The sequence below is a fragment of the Microcaecilia unicolor genome, chromosome 3 (genome assembly GCF_901765095.1).
Source record: "Microcaecilia unicolor chromosome 3, aMicUni1.1, whole genome shotgun sequence".
NCBI classification, from domain to species: Eukaryota; Metazoa; Chordata; class Amphibia; order Gymnophiona; family Siphonopidae; genus Microcaecilia; species Microcaecilia unicolor.
In genome coordinates this window covers 202,431,159-202,449,546 of record NC_044033.1, presented here as the reverse complement: position 1 = coordinate 202,449,546, position 18,388 = coordinate 202,431,159, and the positions used below count along the sequence as shown (strand labels likewise).

General features: G+C 44.7%; 1 protein-coding gene across 1 annotated transcript; it reads left to right on the top strand.

The window, feature by feature from the left end:
• The first annotated feature begins 2,514 nt into the window (after positions 1–2,514).
• LOC115464927 lies at positions 2,515–17,304 on the top strand. Its single transcript, XM_030195307.1, has 4 exons — positions 2,515–2,585; positions 12,549–12,851; positions 14,149–14,220; positions 16,850–17,304. The coding sequence occupies exons 1-4, from the start codon at positions 2,522–2,524 to the stop codon at positions 17,056–17,058; spliced, it is 648 nt and encodes a 215-aa protein (XP_030051167.1). The 5' UTR covers positions 2,515–2,521; the 3' UTR covers positions 17,059–17,304.
• Positions 17,305–18,388: the final 1,084 nt, after the last annotated feature.

Here is an 18,388-nt window from a genome sequence, read left to right as displayed (position 1 = left end):
AAAAAGGTTTGGACATATTCCTGGAGGAAAAGTCCATAGTTTGCTATTGAGACAAACCATGGAAAGCAACTGCTTGCCCTGGGATTTGTAGTATGGATTTGGGTTTCTGCCAGGTACTTGTGACCTGGCTTGGCCATTGTTTGGAAAACAGGATACTGGGCTAGAAGGACCATTGGTCTGATCCAGTATGGTACTTTTATGTTCTTATGTATGTCCTGTTTGCATGTGGCAGGGAAAACAAAGGGCAAGAGCACGCCGGCACCCTGCCCTGTGCCATGAAATATAAGCTCCCCTAAACACCTTTTGCAGCTTAAATCCGCTAAGAGGCTTGCGCCAAAGCACAAGAAAACAGGTGCCTCGCCCCTGGCTTTGCTCAGACTCGCAGACGAGGTTTTTATCACTAGAAAAGAAGCCAAAACCCAGCAATTTAGCGAGAAAAATGCAGAAAAAATCCTCTCCTCAAAACCCGAACGCCATCCCTGATCTGGCAGTGTGTTTGGCATTAAGGCCTGCGTTAATTTCTGTGCTGTCTTCTGAGCATTGGAGTGAATGCATTATCACCCTGACTTGAATCCATTTCAACACATTTAAATACAATTTGTGCTGATCTGCAGCGAACAGATTAGCCCACGCGCTGGAGAATTATATCTATGCCGCAGATATTAACACGTGTGCAGTTCTAGTGCTAATCGCTCCTAGCGCCGGTATTAGGTTTTGAGCATCTGGGCAATAATCAAGGAAAGCATAGGTCTGCCCAGATGCTCAAAACCTAATACCGGCGCTAGGAGCAATTAGCAACATATTAGTTGAAAACCCAGAGTTCTAACCATTAGCCCAAGTGCTTGACATGTCTGTGGGGCTGGAGTTCGTATTCCCAGGTTGTGGAGTGTATTTCTTAACTTTCTAAGTAATAAGATTGGTTGCAGGCTGAAAGCAATATTTAAGTTATCTGCAAAAACCACCCCCAAAAACATAGTGAATCAGGGAGTGGAGGAGGAGCCTAAAGTTTATTTCAGCAGCCTGAGAACCAGGGGACCTGGGTTCAATTTTTCCTGCAGCCCCTTGTGACTCTGGGCAAGTCACTTAACCCTACATTGCCCCAGGTACAAAATAAATGCCTTTGTATATATAATATGTAAACTACTTTGATTGTAACCACAAAAAGGTGGTTTATCAAATCCCATCCCCTTCAGTCATGGGAGAGATATAGTTCAGTCACATTTGTTTTGATTTAAGATCCAGTGGGACCCTTCTGAGGAGAAAATTCTCCATTTTTCCCCCAAGCTGCTGTGCTCAGTTTTTAGCAGAATGTTGTAAAAATACCTCTGAAACACACAATCTAGACTTTAAACCCATTTTATGAACTAACAAAACAAAAAAACCCAACCTGCTAAGATAAGCTTCTGTGAAAAAAAAAATGCTGCAGAAAGCTAATAAAAGGTGGTAAGCTCACCAATCCACTCAATTATGAACACCTACCCTCTATAACTACCCTAACCACTCTCTCCCTTCTTCTTTCTTCCCTTCCGAATCGCCACACATTACTAACTGTATCGGATATCCTGCAATGACAATGTTAACAAATCTATGTAAGCCACATTGAGCCTGCAAATAGGTGGGGGAATGTGGGATACAAATGCAATAAATAAATAAGCCATGGACTTATAGCCAGAATGATACAGAAAAGTGGGGAGCATGAGGAGTGTGGGTGATCAGCCTTTTGTCTATTTGCATGCTGGGACATGTAGTTTTCTTTCCTCTTACTGAACCAGAATCTGGAAAGCCTTTCATGCAGTGGGGGTTAAAGCTGACTGTCTCAGGCTAGCCTGGAGCCCCACAGCACGGCTGTAGTTCAGTGGTTTCCAAACTGAGTTGCAGCCCCAGATGGAGATACATGATTATTTGGTGTCATGACCACAGCTGCAACCCTCCCTCCCCCCCCCCCCCCCCCCCCGAAAAGAAAAAAAAAAGCCTAGATGGGTCCTTAGTCTGCTATATCAACTACTACTTCTTTCTATAGTGCTACTAGACGTATGCAGCGCTGTACACTTGAGCATGAAGAGACAGTCCCTGCTCGACAGAGCTTACAATCTAATTAGGACAGACAAACAGGACAAATAAGAGATAAGGGAATATTAAAATGAGGATGATAAAATAAGGGCTCTGAACAAGTGAATCAGGGTTAGGAGTTAAAAGCAGCATCAAAAAGGTGGGCTTTTAGCTTAGATTTGAAGATGGCCAGAGATGGAGCTTGACGTACCGGCTCAGGAAGTCTCTTCCAGGCATATGGTGCAAAAGATAAAAGGAAAGGAGTCTGGAGTTAGCGGAGAAGGGTGCAGATACTATAAGTGAGCCTGTGTGGTTTCGATGGAAGATAGCTGATGCTGCAAATCTGTCTGGGACTGAAGGTATGGTTACTGCTGCTACTTGGCCCTTCCCTTTCCTGTGTCACATGATCCTTGGCTCCTTAACGCGGGAAGTTAAATTGTATACACAGAATTCCAGAAATATGGCCCCTGGCATGCATGTCTGGTGGGGTCTCTTCCTGGGCAGCTTGCTGCTCCTTCAGCTGGCTGCTGATGGGGGTAAGTTCTGTATGTACAGGGTGTTTCAGGCCGGGAGGTCCCTCCCCCTCTTCTCTTCTTTCTTCCTAGCTGGGGCACTGGTCTACTGAACTTTCCCCACTGGGGGACTGACTGCTGACAGCTTTCAAGGGTTATAAGATACCTTGCTGGGTGTGTGCAGATTTTTAACTTTGTAAATTCCATTCTGAATGTGTGACGTTAGTGCAGGTGGAGGTCTTAACCCTTTCAGGGGACGGTTATTCCTTTGTTTTCCCTTGTTAGTGGTGAGCTTTCTTTTTAAAAGATAATTTGCAGGGTGTTTTTTTTTTTAAACAGTGAAATCCCTGCCTGAAGTGAGAGGGACACGAAGTGCAAGCCCCCCTCCCCCAAACTCTGGCTTTCCTTGTATTTGACTGCACAGTGCTGTCATCTAACTTACTTTTCTCCAGAAAATGCCCATGATGGAATACAGTAATGTAAAACATTAGGGTGAAGCTTAAACCCTAAAATCTGTAGAACTGAAGATAAAATGGGTTCAAATCACTAGTCATAAGCAGCATAAGAGACTGGGTTAGTCTGCAATTTACCTTACAGAACACCTTTCCTAAGATGCTTTGCCAAACAAGATGAAGCTGGCATTTTTATACACTTTCTCTTACATGCAACAATTTAGCCTTTAAGCCTCAGTGTTTGGGTAGTGGAGAATGACGCAGGGGCGGGGATGGGTACAGAACCCATGAGGATGGGGAAAAAACTCTGTCCCCATATCACTTTCTACTTTGAAGCCTCTTGATGAACCGGACTGTTACTTATGTTTGCAGAAGACAATATTTATTTTTGGGAAAAACAAGCAAACATGCTGTACACAACCAGCAAAATTTGAACCGGGGGGTGGGGGGTAGGGATCCTGTACATCCTGCTACCAGCACATCTTCGGAGAAGACATCTTCTATTGCAGGAGGGACTGTGGAAGACAGGAGGGGTAGACTGAATCCTGAGATTGTTGATTACTTCTTATTCATCCACATATTTAAAAATCATAACAGTGCTTCGTAGGGCATCTTTCTCCCCTCTAGGGCATACAGAACGGGTTGTATTTTGTACCCCTGGACATTTTAACAGGGTGGATTAGGATTCCTTTGGAGTAGTAGAAATCAGCTATTGTTGGGGTTGGAAGGGTAGAGGGTGGTGGGGTGGGGGAGGGTTATTATAGTTGCTCGTTATTATTTTCTGTTTGTGCTTTATAAACAGTTGCACAACATGTTCCTTTTTATACTTTAATAAATGTAAGTGTTTGAGGCTTCTGCAGATGACTGGAATTAAGAAATGTACAATTTGGGGGAGGAAGTGACGTCAGCGCCGGAGATGGACGCATGATTCCAGAGCTCCGCTAGAGCGACGGCGAAATTGGCAATATTCCCGGTTTTCCTACCTCCAAAAGACGAGCAATTGCAGCCAGAGCAAGGTGATGGCGATGCGAAAAAAATTAGAGAAATTTCTAATATACGGCAGAGTAGCGTGACGGCGAGGCAAGCTTGAGCAGTACTCCGCACAAGACGCGTGCCAAAATGGCCGCCATTGATTCGGGGTCGGAAACGGAGGGCCCAGCGGAACAAGAAAGTGATACGGAGCGTACCAAGCAAGAGGTAGCAAGATGGTTTAAAGCTTTAAAAGCTGAAATGTTGGCAGTCCGGAAGGCTATCAAAGAGGCGGTCACTGATATACAGAAAGAGATGAGAGCTTGGTCACAGAATTAAGCAAGCAGAAGAAACGCTGGAGCATGTGGAGGGAGACGTGCAGGAGCTCAAATCTGAACTTAAAAAATATGAGAGGAAAAGGTAAAAATGCAGCTAGATTTGGAAGAAGCAATCTGAGATTTAAAGGAGTACCTGAAACGGAACAGAACCTGGACTGTAAGGGTTATCAGGGAAATATGTGCTCAAATAATGGCTTCAGAAGGAGTGACTCGGATTGTGTGGAGTCAGAGATAATTTGACAGAGTGCACAGAAGTTTGGGACCCAGGAGGACCTCACAACCTAGAGACATTGTGGTATGTTTCCAGAACTATACAGTTAAGGATATGATATGGAGAAAAGTGAGATCAATGGGTGAGGTCCTCTGGGATAACCAGAAGATTCTGATATTTCAAGATTTGGCGACTGGTACGCTACAACCGAGAAGAGAATTCAGAGAGCTCACAAAATACCTTCAGCAATCTAATATCAGATATAGATGGATTTTCCCATTTGGATTGCAGTTCACAATAGAGGGACAATCCCAGCGGGTGTCTGTGCTGGGAGAAGCCTGGACAATGTTGAAGGAGTTGGGCTGTAAAAACCTGCCTACTGAAAAAACGGGGGGGGGGGGGGGGGAATCTCAAACAGTATGGCAACAACAAGGAAGGAGTCGTCATGGCAAAAAGTGGGACTCAGAAAGGAGACTATGCCCCAGAGACCCGCAAAGGAAAGAGTGACTTGAGGACATGTATGTGAGAACCTGGAGATTAGGATATATATGTACTAGTATCCTACAGTGATAACTCGGTTTGATGATAGAATATGAAGGACAGATGCTGAGGACGAAGGTCCTTTTTACATGATTAGTGTTATGTTGGCTTGTAATTCTATTAGGGGAAATGGTTAAATGGTTGGGGAGGGACTGGGAATTATAGAGGCAGATAGGAAAAGAGTGCAGTCGGCTCTGGTGAGGAGTTACTTCCTCAGAGATATCAGCTGGCAGATAGTAGTCCAGCTCAGCAACAGGGGGGGGAGAGGGGGGAAGGGGGTTGAATTTGGGCTCATGGAATGTTAATGGGTTGAATTCTCGAACAAAAACGTAGTTTAGTATATCGGGAGCTGCAGAGAAAACATTGGGATATTATACTATTACAAGAGACCCACATTAGACGAAGAGATGCTCATTTACTTAAACACAGGGCTTACAGTGACTGCATGCACACTTTGATAAACGTGGAGGTAAGGTGGGTGGGCTGGCAATTTATATTCAGAAGGGGATATAACAAAAGAGAGGGAATGGGATACAGAAAGGGAAAGTGCCTTGGTGCTTTGTAGCTTTTACTATATGAGACGTGGGGACCCCTGACGCAGGTGCTAGTCACCGAAACACGGCCCGTGTCGGGTCTTTTTGTCAAGGCTCATTCATTAAAGAACTGTGTTCCATTTTTAAAGGCCCATGGTGCTGTTTTTTTATTCAGAAGGGGATACCATTTATGATGTTTATAGGGATGACTTGGGCAGATGTTTGGCTGTGCAGGGACTTCTCTATGGGAGGGCTGTGACTATAGTAAATGTGTATGTGCCCAACTCGGGGCAAGGAGATTTTTTTTGTTCAAATGACTGAAGAGCTTCTCCAGTTCCAGAAGGGGGGTCTGATTCTAGGAGGAGATTTCAATACATATGACATTGATGGATCACTCAAAAGGGGGGTGCGGTACAAATGTAGCTCACAGCAAACAGTTGAAAATGATGGCCTCCAAACTAGACCTGGTGGAGATTTGGTGGCTTCGTCATCCAGGTCAAAGGACTTATACATTTTTTTTCCCACTCTCAGAACACCTACACTAGAATAGACATGGTATGGTGCAGTCGCCAACTTTGGGACAATGTAATTGATTCGTAGATTGGCTCCATTAATATCTCAGACCATGCTCCAGTAGAGCTTGGGCTGAAGGGATTGAAAGAGGAGGAACGTCTCCTTTTTTGGAGGTTGAATGAGCTAGTGTTAGGCGATCAAAAGGTATGTGCTGACATTTGCAAAGAGATCCAGAGTTACTGTGCTATTAATGATATGGGGGAAGTGTCAGATGGGACCTTGTGGGATGCATTGAAGGTAGCAGTGTGGGGACATCTCATAAAATGGGGAGCACGCAGAAAACATGAAAGGGAAGCAAAGGAAATTAGGCTGAGACCTAGGCTAGTATATCTGGAAAGGCGACATCAAGAGGGAGGGTCGATGGTGGAACTACACGAAATACGGCAATGTTGTATAGAGCTTGAAAAGTTATAGGTTGAGAGGGTGGAATTCATGAGGAAGATTCTCCAGCATAAATTTTATGAATTTAGCAATAAATCGGGGAAGATGCTGGCTAATCTTCTTAGAAATCGGCAACAGTCCTCCATTACAAAAATTAAAGGCCCAGGGGACCAGATGTACTATAGAGAGAAGGAAATTAGAGACCACTTTGTCAAATTCTGACAATCAGGCTTTATACAGCAGAGAGAGAGGAGTGGAGACAGAAGAGGCTTGCAAGAGCTTGGAGGGGTTAAGATTGCCAAAGTTGTCTAGTGAAGAGAGCCAGAAGTTAGAAGCCCCATTTCATCTTGATGAAATTAAGCAGGCTATAAAAGGCCTCAAGGGGGGGAAGGCACCTGGGTTATTCAGCAAAATTTTACAAAATTTTTGTTGGGGAAGTGGGTCCTCTGTTAACCAGAGTGGGGAATGCTTGTTTCGGGGGCCACTCATTGCCAACCAGTATGCATGAATTGGGGATATCATTAATGCTGAAGCCGGGGAGGGATCCAGTTATATGTGGTTCTTATAGACCAATTTCATTAATTAATTTAGACATAAAAATCCTATCTAAGGTGTTGGCGGAACGGCTTGGTGAGATAATGCCAAAATTAATTCACACTGACCAATCGGGATTTGTCAAGGGTCGGCAAGTGGCGGACAATATTCACCGGACGCCAGAGGCGTAGCTAGGTTTTGACATCCGGGGGAGCAGACTTTTGTAAAATAGGCACCAGAAGGGTAGGCCGGCCATAGCATCCCTCAGCAGAGAAGGTGCAACTAGATATTCCTAGAAAAGTCAAGGCACTGCTAGTGCGCCCCAAGCCTAGGGGACACTGGTGGCTGCTTTAGAGTCTCATTGGGATTAGTACATTTTCCAAGGGGAATGTACCTAGGCTCTGACTCTCCTATAAAGGTAACAACCAAATAGGAACTTCTCTGACCTTTTTACAATGTACTGCCAAGTGGCAGCCAAGTGCAAACACAAAAACAAACATAGACCGAAGAAATATTTTTTACACTTGCAACCTATATTAGCATGGCAAGATGTTGGCATTGGTGTACTGTGAAGTGGAATTTCTTACAATAGGCTGAGAGCAATGCATGCTGCTGGTCCACAACACACTTCCTTGGTTAAGAACCATTGGTCTAGGCACATGCAGAAACACACACACCCAAAATGATGGAAACAAACTTCTTGAATGGCTAAAATCACCAAAATTCTGGTTAATGACTTTTGTGTGGGCCCTTTTCTGTATATACTTCCCATAGTCTCACACGCTGCGCAAAATTCAATGGTAGATCACAGGTTGCCCACCCTGGGATAGTAACTCAATATAAACCTTGCACCTCCAGTTCTGTGTGTCCCATTTACAACTCACCATAGAAAAAATATTCACCAATTTACCTACTACTGGGAAACTAGAACAGGCTGTACCGTTACAGATTCCTACACGAACATGCATGCACAATCCTTCATCTTAGTTGCTCATAAGGAACAAGGATAGATCCTCACCTGGTACAAAATAGGGAGACCACGAAAAACATTCATAAAAACTGAAATGGTGACTCCCCCCCCCCCCCCCCCCCCCCCCCCCCCCCCCTACAAAATACTCTGGCTATAGGAACTCACCCTCACCCTCCTGTATTCGTGCAGAGATGTTTTCACCTAGTAAAGGGTCACCAAAACAGACATCAGATGCAGATGTGGTTCCATGTGTCCCAATGAAAGAAGAGCTACTTCCGTTTAATTTCACCATATTCCATCATTATAACACCAAAGGCAGATTACAGCAACAGTTAAGATCAAGAAACAGAATATTCTCACTGAAATTTTGCCATCTCTGTATAGTATAGAACAGTGTAGAAAAATGAGCACAAAATACAGAATTATAATTGTGGTTTCTACCAGCTATAATAATTTTTAAGCTGTTTTAGTAATCAATTTTTATTTCTAGATATGGGAAGCTTTCAAATAAATTAAAAAGCTGTCCATTAATCACCTTCTGTAACCCAACCCCCCCCCCCCCCCCCCCCCCCCCGCCCCGAGAATGATGTTTTATTTTTAGCTGGGACAGCTGGTGCTGCAGAGGAACCTTTCCAATTTTCATCTCCCCCCCCTCCCCCCCCCGCCAGCCAGCCAGCCAGCACAGAGCGCATGGTCCCTGGCCTTCCTTAGCCGTCAGAGAAGAGCTCACCTCACAGTCAAACAGCTGAAGCTGAAACCAAGGCAGAGAAGCTCCGCATCCGAGCGCCAAACAGCTGGGCGGGCTCATGGGGCTGTGCTGCACCGGTGCCTAACGCACCGACCTTGGCACTGGAGGACCCCTGGGGCGGGCCTGGCTCTGGCTGCCCCACAGTGCTGCGCTGCTTAAGTTGGAGAGTCGCGTCGGAGGAACGTCGTCGAGCGAGCGGGTTGTCCGGCTTAGCAGCAGCTCAGCAATCTGTTCCCTTCCCGGTGCAGAGCAGCAGCAGGTATTCTAGGTCTGGCAGGCGACAATGATCCGGCGGCGGTGCATGTTTGTTATAGCACCGCGACTCCGCACGGGAAGGCAGCAACTGCAGCGCATGCACATAGGCGCCGTTTATTGAGAAATCCATTTGCCCCACCTAGCTACGCCACTGCCGGACACTGCATGTAATATGGGAGGCTCAGCAACAGGCAACTCCAGTAGCTCTATTGAGTACAGATGCAGAAAAAGCATTTGACAGGGTGGAGTGGCCCTTTTTTTTAGGAAGTGATGGATCATATGGGGGTGGGATCGACTACTAGGGTGGTTAAAAAGGTTATGTGAGAGACCAACAGCAAGGTTAAAAATAAATGGAGGGTACATGTCGGCTTTTCAAATAGAACGGGGTACCAGGCAGGGATGCCCACTGTCCCCGCTGCTGTTCGCGTTATACATTGAGCCACTGGCACAGAAGATCCGGGAGGCAGTAGATATTAAGGGTATTGTAATAGGCAATATAGAGCATAAATTAGCCCTGTTTGCTGCTGATGTGCTATTTTTTGTGCAACACCCTAATTTGACTCTTCCAATCCTGATGGCAGAGTCGGATAAATTTGGGAGGTTATCTGGCTTTAAGATAAATTATGAAAAATCAGAGTTGCTAGGGGTATCTATTGCACAGTGCAGAATGGAGGTTCCCATTCCGATTGCGGCTCGAGAATGTTAAATATCTGGGGGTCCGGATACCTACAGAGACTTTGCAGTTGTATCATTTGAATTACCTATCTTTATTTCAACAAATATGTAAAGATATGGGAGGCTGGGAGGGAAAGTGGTTATCTTGGTGGGGAAAGATAGCAGTGATTTGAATGAATGTTTTGCCCCGAGTATTATTCATGTTTCAAATGTTACCGATACAGGTACCCCGGGGGGAGTTGGGGAAATTACAAAAGGGATGTCTTGAAATTCATATGGGGGGGGGGGGGGGGGGTACAGCACCAAGACAAAGTAGGAAGCTGTTATGGAGGTCGGTTGACATGGGTGGGAGGGGAGTACCAAATCTAGAATGGCATTATTATTATTATTTGTATAGCGCTACCAGACGCATGCAGCTCTGCCCAGCTAAAATTTATCTCAGCATGGAGCCAGGAGAGCCCCTCAGTTGGTAGCGTGTCTAGACCAAATGATGGTGCACAAACATAGTTTGAAATCGATTATTTGGGCCTCGTACCCGCCCAGCACATATGGAAAATTTACTTCTAATCCATATTGAGACATCTCCTGATACTGTGGGTTTCATTTAAAACTAGATTATGTCCGTCTAGAACCAATTCTACTTATGCATATATGGGGGGGAGGGGGAGCCAGGTTTTGGAGTGGGGATGGCAAATCTAGTGGCGAGGAGGTGGGCGGAGAGGAGATTGACTTGTTTTAGAGATCTAATGGAAGAGGGGCACTTAATGCAGAGCTTAAAGAGCAAAATGAGATTTCAGATTCCAATAGTTTTTTCTATTTACAAGTTAAACATTATATGTATAAACAAGGGTGATTAAAGAAAGGACCCTGAGGAATATGAGGGGCTGGAAAATCTGTGGGGCTCAATAGGGAAAATGAAGGGTACTATATTTTGTATAAATTTATACGAGGACGGTCATTTTGAAAAATGTACTTGTATGTTTAAATGGGAACAAGACATACAGATGGAGTTAACAGCAGATGGCGATAATATTGGAAGTTAAAGCTTCAAACTGTGTGCTGTTAAAGGAAAATGCCTTCAAGATGCTCTCGAGGTGGTACTGTACACACCGATTGCATGTTATGTTTTTGGGGGCGTCACAGTAGTGCTGGAGATGCGGAGAAGAGGTGGGCACCTTCATACGTATTTGGTGGTCCTGTAAAAAAAACTGCAATTATTTTGGAGAACTGTTGCAGCAAAGATAGCAGTTGATACGGGTAAACCATTTCCATGTGAACCACAATGGTGCCTGCTTGGATTGGGCAATAGACGAGGGGTTATGTGGCAGAGACGCTTTAAGAGAATGTGTCTAGCAGTGGCGAAGAGTATTATTGCGAGACATTGGAAACAGGTGGAGGCGCCATCTGAGAAGGATTGGATTTTGAAGTTATCCCTGATTGGTGAAATGGAGAAGCTCACGGACAAAAGAGTGGGCAGATACAGCATAACCTCTGAGCTATGGACTCAGCTTCCAGACTTGACCCAAATGACTTAAGAATACAAACAAGGATAGTGGGGGAGGGAAGGAGTGAGGGAGTTGTGAGGGATAAAAGATTTTGTAAACGGTTATATAAGTTTGTCAATAAAAATTTAGTTAAAAAAAAAAAAAAAGAAATGTACAATTTCTATTTGAGGTAGCATAGACCACATGTTGATATGAGGTGCCAAACCTTGAAAGATTTTATAGAAGCATGCAGATTTAAATAGAATTCTTGCTTCCACTGGTAACCATTGTAATGCAACAAAATGAGTAATCCTATCGTATTTACTCAGAGAAAAAAAAAAGTCCTATAGCCATATTTTGAATAGTCTGCAATATTCTTAATTGTTGCTGAGAACAAGCTAAATAAGATATTGCAGTAATCCAGTTGTCAGCAAAGAACCTGAACTAGAATTCCTCAATCTCAAAATATTTACATATTAAACAGTTTTCTCATAAAAAAAGATTTCTGAATGAGATGATTTGACTTGTAGTTGTAAAGAGAGAGTATTATCTCTCCAGACTCCTGAAAGTTTGATAGCTGGAGGTCACCTAAAATCCAGTTCCCCCTCCTGCTGGCCCTGGATTTGCACAAAGGTAAATTTTCCATTCTACAGAGGAATCCTATAGAATGACTAATAGCCAGAATTGCAGCTGAAAAAAAAATCTAACAGGATATTACAGGGTGGCATCTTGCAGAAGGAACACAGGAAGAATCCTGCTGTAAACAACACAAACATTGCCAAGCTTTCGAAGGCCAGAAAGAAGCACTTTGGGGGCCAGATTCTGGCCAGCGGGCCATAAGTTGGACAAGCCATGGGTAGAGAGAGCTGCTCTCTCTTCTGCAGGGAGGACTGGCTTAATGGTTACTGCAGCAGACTTTGATCCTGGCAACCTGGGTTCAATTCTCACTGCAGCTGCTTCTGACCTTGGGCAAGTCACTTAACCCTCCATTGCCCCAGGTAGTAGTAGTAGGTACCAAAACTTAGGTTGTGAGCTCTCTAAGGATAGAGACAGTATCTGCGTATAATGTGTATAGTGCTGCCCTCTAGGGACAGAGAAAGTATCTGCGTATAATGTGTACAGCACTGTATGGGTCTAGTAGTGCTATAGAAACGATTAGTAGTAGCCTAAATTTTAGCTTCATCTGCTCTATCTGGAACACTGAGAAGTGGGTGGCATGGGGAGCTGGAGGGGTAGGATGGGCAGGGGGGTGGGATCCATGGGCAGATGGAGGGGTAGTGGAACGGAGATAGGTGACGTGCTTTCTCTTCTCTCTTCCCTCCAGATATTTCATGTGCTCCAACACGTACAGTCAATGGACAGATTGGTGAAATCCATTTCGGCATCAACAGTCCACTGTCCTTGTTCTCTCTGTATTTTTACCCCAAGAACCAGAAGACCCGGAGCTTGGTCCTAACTGTTGATGCTGAGGGCAATAAGGCCTATCACAATGAAGAATTCAGAGATCGTTTTGGCTTTGACAGGTGGTCTGTGAGCATGTGGAAACTGAGAACCAGCGATGCAGGGATCTACCAAGTGATAGACTATGAAAAGCTCTGTGTGGCTGCTTGGATTCTGACAATCCCAGGTAAGATTTGCCAAGGTGTGTCTCTGTAGACTTCATAGTCCTTACGCTAACCCAAGGGTGGGCAACCTTGGTCCTTGAGGGCTGCTTTGGGTTTTCAGGATTTCCCCAATGAATATGCATGAGATCTGTTTTCATGGACTGTCTCGATTGCATGCATATTCATTTGGGGAAATCTGAAAATCTGACTGGGTTGCAGCCCTTAGACTGAGGATGCCCACCCTTGCTCTAACCAGACCCTAGAGAAGGGGGAACTTTTAATTGCCAGACTGTAAACACTTGGCAAGAGTGGTACGAGGGGAACCCAGAAAGGCTTTGGGTGGGTTGCAGAATTGTGGCAGAGCCCAACATAACAGAAATTATAACACTGGTCACTGTGAAGGAGCTGGGCTTAAAACTGGGGGTTCTCAGCACACACAGAACCAACGCCTGTGGGGGAGGGTGGATAAACGATAAAACTGCACAGAAGCTTTGTGGTAATGTGTTGGGCTGGTTTTTTTTTTTTTTTTTTACAATTGGGGCCTTGTTTACTAAGCCCTGCTAAAGGCATGTTATCATTTTTAGTGCACAGGCTAACTGTGTGGACACCTATAATAGTCATATGGGCATAAACACGGTTAGTACATAACTGTTGTCATATTGGGATAGACCAAAGGTCCATCAAGCCCAGCATCCTGTTCCCAACAGTGGCCAATCCAGGTCACAAATACATGGCAAGGTCCCAAAAAAAAAGTACAAAACATTTTATACTGCTTATCCCAGAAATAGTGGATTTTCCCCATGTCCATTTAATAATGGTTTATGGACTTTTTCTTTAGGAAGCCGTCCAAACCTTTTTAAAACTCCATTAAGCTAACCGCCTTTACCACATTCTCTGCTAAACAGCTAGTACACCTTAGTAAATAGGGCCCTTGGTTTTGAAGCCTAACTATACAGGGTGAGGCAAAAAAAAGTAACCCCCTAGAGGTTTCAATGTTTTCTCTGCTTGGTAATTGAAATTTTTACAAGCTTTATTTGTTTACTGTCTTTTCCAATGGTTAAGAATCAACTGGGGATGGTAGCAATATGACGTGGATGGGATGGGGATGAAAGAGTTGACTTGGGGGGGGGGGAAGCAGATGTCTCCATGCAATACCTCTATTCTGCAGTACAGGAGTAAGATGAAGAGCATTAGAAATCCAGCCCCCTCCCCCCTCCTTCTCACCATCATTCTGCAGTGGTTTTTGTGTGGGAAGTGAAAGATGGTCTGTCTGTGGTGAGTGAGAGCAGAGTGTTAATCCTTTTCCTGTATCACATCCAGATGCAATCAGCCCTCCTCATGGGAGCAACTCTACAACTGTTTCCCCTATTCTGGATTCTACCAAAGTGCAGGGTAAGTTGTCATTGGTTTTGTACAGATGCTCTAAGAGCTGCTAAAAATTTTTATCGGCACTAATTCAGAATGCTATAGAAGGCTGCAAATGATGACACCACATCACACCCTTCTGCAAAAACTACACTGGCTACCAGTGCCTTACAGGGCTGAATTTAAAACTGGGGTTTCAAGGTCCTCAGACAAAATGGGCCAGACTCTTTATGCGCCTCTAAGATCCTCTCAAGGATCATCACTATCTGTCCCCTCATCAAAGGAAATTGTATGATATGATAGCCGCCAGCGAGCCTTGTCAGGAGTAGCCTCCACGCTCTGGAACTTACTCCCAGAGGGGCTATTTATAACTCGAGACTACCTCTTTTCAGGAAGCAGGTGAAAACCCAACTCTTCTCCCAAGCCTTTAATACATAGGGTGACCTGACATCCATTCCTGCACCTGGACTAGCTTGCTACACACACCTTCCTATAGCTTACCTTTAGTTTAGCCATAAGTACATAAGTGTTACCATATCAAGCCCAGCATCCTGTTTCCAACAGTGGCCAACCCAGGTCACAAATACCTGGCAGAAACCCAAAAAGTAGCAACATACTAGGTAGAACTCCAAAGAATAGCAACATTCCATGTAGAACCCTCAAGAGTAGCAAGATTCTAGAATTCTAAACAATAACAAGATTTCATACAGAATTTCAAAGTGTAGTAACATTCCATTTAGAACCCCAAAGAGTAGCAAGATTCCATTCAGAATCTCGAGTGCATAAGTAATGCCACACTGGGACAGACTGAAGGTCCATCAAGCCCAGCATCCTGTTTCCAACATTGGCCAATCCAGGTCACAAATACCTGGCAAGATCCTGAAAAAGTTGAATACATTTTATGCTGCTTATCCCAGAAATAAGCCACCCATCTATTTATCCCAACTCATATATCTGCATTTGGCCCCTCAGCTGTATTGTAGAAAAGCATTAGTATCATAGCAATGTTGTTTGTTCTAATTGTGTGCTTATTAGATATTCTATCTCTATTATGCTTGCATCATAGGTCATTTGAATTTCAAATTCACATATTTTTGATCCTGTTTCATAGTAGTCTTATTAGGTTTTAATTTGCTGCTGTTTTGTTTTTTTTCCCCAAGTTTTCCTCTTTCGTTGTATTTGTTTATACTTGTTGATTTTACTATTGTTAACCAGGGGCGTAGCCAGAGCCCAAGGTGGGGGGGGGGGCACATTTTGGTCTGCCGCTCGGCCAGTACCTCCTGCTGCTCCCCACCTGCAGCAAATACCTTGGCTGGGGGGTCCCTAACCCCCCCCCCCCGCCAGCTGAAGCCTAGTCCAGCACCAGTCTCCAGCGCTGCCACATTGCCTGCCCTGCTCTGTCCTTACCCTCACGTCCTTCATGCTCCTTTTAGTGAAATTAAACATGCTTAGTTTCACTAAAAAGAGCGTGCCAGATTTGAGGAGAAAACGGAGAGCAGGGCAGGCAACGCAGTGGCACTGGAGACCGGTACTGGACAAGGCTTCAGCTGGTGGGGGTTGGGGATCCCCACCTGCAAACCCAGGGGCCCACATAGCTATGCCACTGTTAACAAATTTGTAAGCTTGATGTTAAACGGTACCTGCCGTACACTGCCTTGGGTGAATCTCTTAATAAATTCTGTAAGGAAGTAGTGAACTTTCTAAACGGCCTTTATGAACGCATCTTCTGCCTGCTGATGCTGTGATAGCCAGAATTTTGTAAGCTCTTTGAGCAGGGACGGTCTTTCTTCTATTTTTGTGCAGCGCTGCGTACGCCTTGTAGCGCTATAGAAATGCTAAATAGTAGTAGTAGTAGTAATTTGGTTCACCCTGTTCACTGCCTAAAGTAATGTTCCATAAGCTCTGCTACCTACTTTCAGCCTCTGTCCCTGGATTGACCATGGCAGCTACTTTGTGGGAACCAGCAACTGGGGAGGGGGTTTGAATTATTGAGGGATGAGCTAGACTTGGGGAGGAACCCAGGAGCCTTGTATTGGACTGTTCACTGTTACATGATGACAAAAGAAATTCTACTGGAGGTGGGTAAACTCTTCTCCATAAGCACCTTTAGTCCAGCTCCCAGCAGTCAGTGGCTTAATGGCTGTGAGGGCAGCAAGTCCAGAACTGAGCTAGAAGTGATGATGGTGGTTCAGCAGAGCTACTCCTTCTTACACAACTACCCCTCAAGCCAGGGGCAACCTTCATTACCCTGCTGCCCCCTTCCACCATAAAGGAGTGGAGGAGTGGCCTAGTGGTTAGAGCACTGGTCTTGAAATCCAGAGGTGGCTGGTTCAAATCCCACTGTTGCTCCTTGTGACCTTGGGCAAGTCACTTAACCCTCCATTGCCTCAGGTACAAACTTAGATTGTGAGCCCTCCTGGGACAGAGAAATATCCAGAGTACCTGAATGTAACTCACCTTGACCTACTACTGAAAAAGGTGTGAACAAAATCTAAATAAATAAACTTAGCAGTGACCGCATTAGCAGAAAAGGCATTTGTACAGTGTTAGTGGGAAGTGGCCACTGAGAGGCCAGGGAAGTCTGCAGTGGAGCTTGTTGCAAGCTATGCTGGACTCTTAAGTTATAATCCTCCTCTTGCTCTTTTTTTTTTTTCAGATTCGCTGGATGCTGGAGACTCCAGTTTGGGTGCCAGAAATGTGGTGATGAGGATTGTAGATGTTCTTGGTGCTTTTTTTTTTCTTCTTCTTTCTGTGGTTGTCAGTCTGTGGTGTTTAATAAAGAAACAGCAGAATTTCAGAGCTGCAGGAAATACATCTGCTCTGTATCAGAACGGTGTCCGAGAAGAGGTCCAGCTGTCGATTTGACGGGACCAGGGCTCCGGAAGAGTCCATGGTGCCTATGTTGAGAGAGAGGCAGTCTGTGTGACTATTGTGCATAGATGAGACCTGCTGAGTAGTGGGTGGGTATGAAGATGGGAGGAGGGGTCTCAGTACTACAGTTTGTGGATGAGCAGGCCTTGCCTTACCAATGAGTGACTCTTAAGCTGCACATACTGCAGCAGGACATGTTTATCCACTCCTACCCTAGTGGTGGACTTTGGTCCTGGGGAACTGAGGAAGTGAGTTCGATTCCCAGCACAGGCAGCTCCTTGTGACTCTGGGCAAGTCACTTAACCCTCCATTGCTCCATGTAAGCCGCATTGAGCCTGCCATGAGTGGGAAAGTGCGGGGTACAAATGTAACAAAAATAAATAAAATAAAAAAATTTAACCACCTCTCTGACCTCATGTGCAACTTTCTTTAAATTACATTACTTTCTCTTACCTATTTATATGTTCCATCTTTGCTTTACCCTTCACTATCAATTACAATAACATAGAACATTTTAAGTTGTATACTGTCATACCTTGTATTGTTATTTGAATGTTTTTACTGCTATAATTGTCTATTGCTCATATTATATTTATTTTTTCTGTATAATACCTTGAGTGAATTCCTTTAAAAAGGTGGTAAATTAATGCAAATAAATATAGCCCTGCAGTTTACAAAACAGACTACTGAAAACATAACCATTTAAGCAGTGAAACCACAATGTACTTCAAATAAAAATCCTGGTGAAATAAATAGGCCTTGAGTAGCTTTCTGAACTTAACATAACTCGCCAGGATGAGCAGCTAGATGCAGAAATGATAAAAGAAATCAGAGACTCAAACAAAATGGGCAATGTGATACAGGGGCGTAGCTACGGGTGGGCCTGGGTGGGCCCAGGCCCGCCCAGGCAGCCGGCAGTTATCAGTCCTCTTCCTCCAACCCGTTTACATTATTATTATTTTTTTTGTGCGGGCCAGTTCCTGAAGCAGAAGTGTAGACCATCGCAGCGCTGCTTGCCGGTGCTCCTACTCCGGCACTTATTCCCCGTCCAGATTCTGCTCTGCTGCTATGTCTCGCCTGCTTCCCTTAGCTCCCCGCTCTTATATTTGTATCACGCAGTCCCCTCCCTAGTCAGTCAAATAAGCTCCAACCCCCAATGGAACTGAAAGGGGGCCCAGCAGCCACACGCTATCCAGCTTATCTCACTTTCTCTCGCCATCGAACAGCAGGAAAAAACTCCAAGGCCGGCTGTGCGTTCATTTTCGCAACAAATCGGCCCCAGCACACAAAACTTCCGGGTCACGGTGCAGAAACGCTCTGCCAG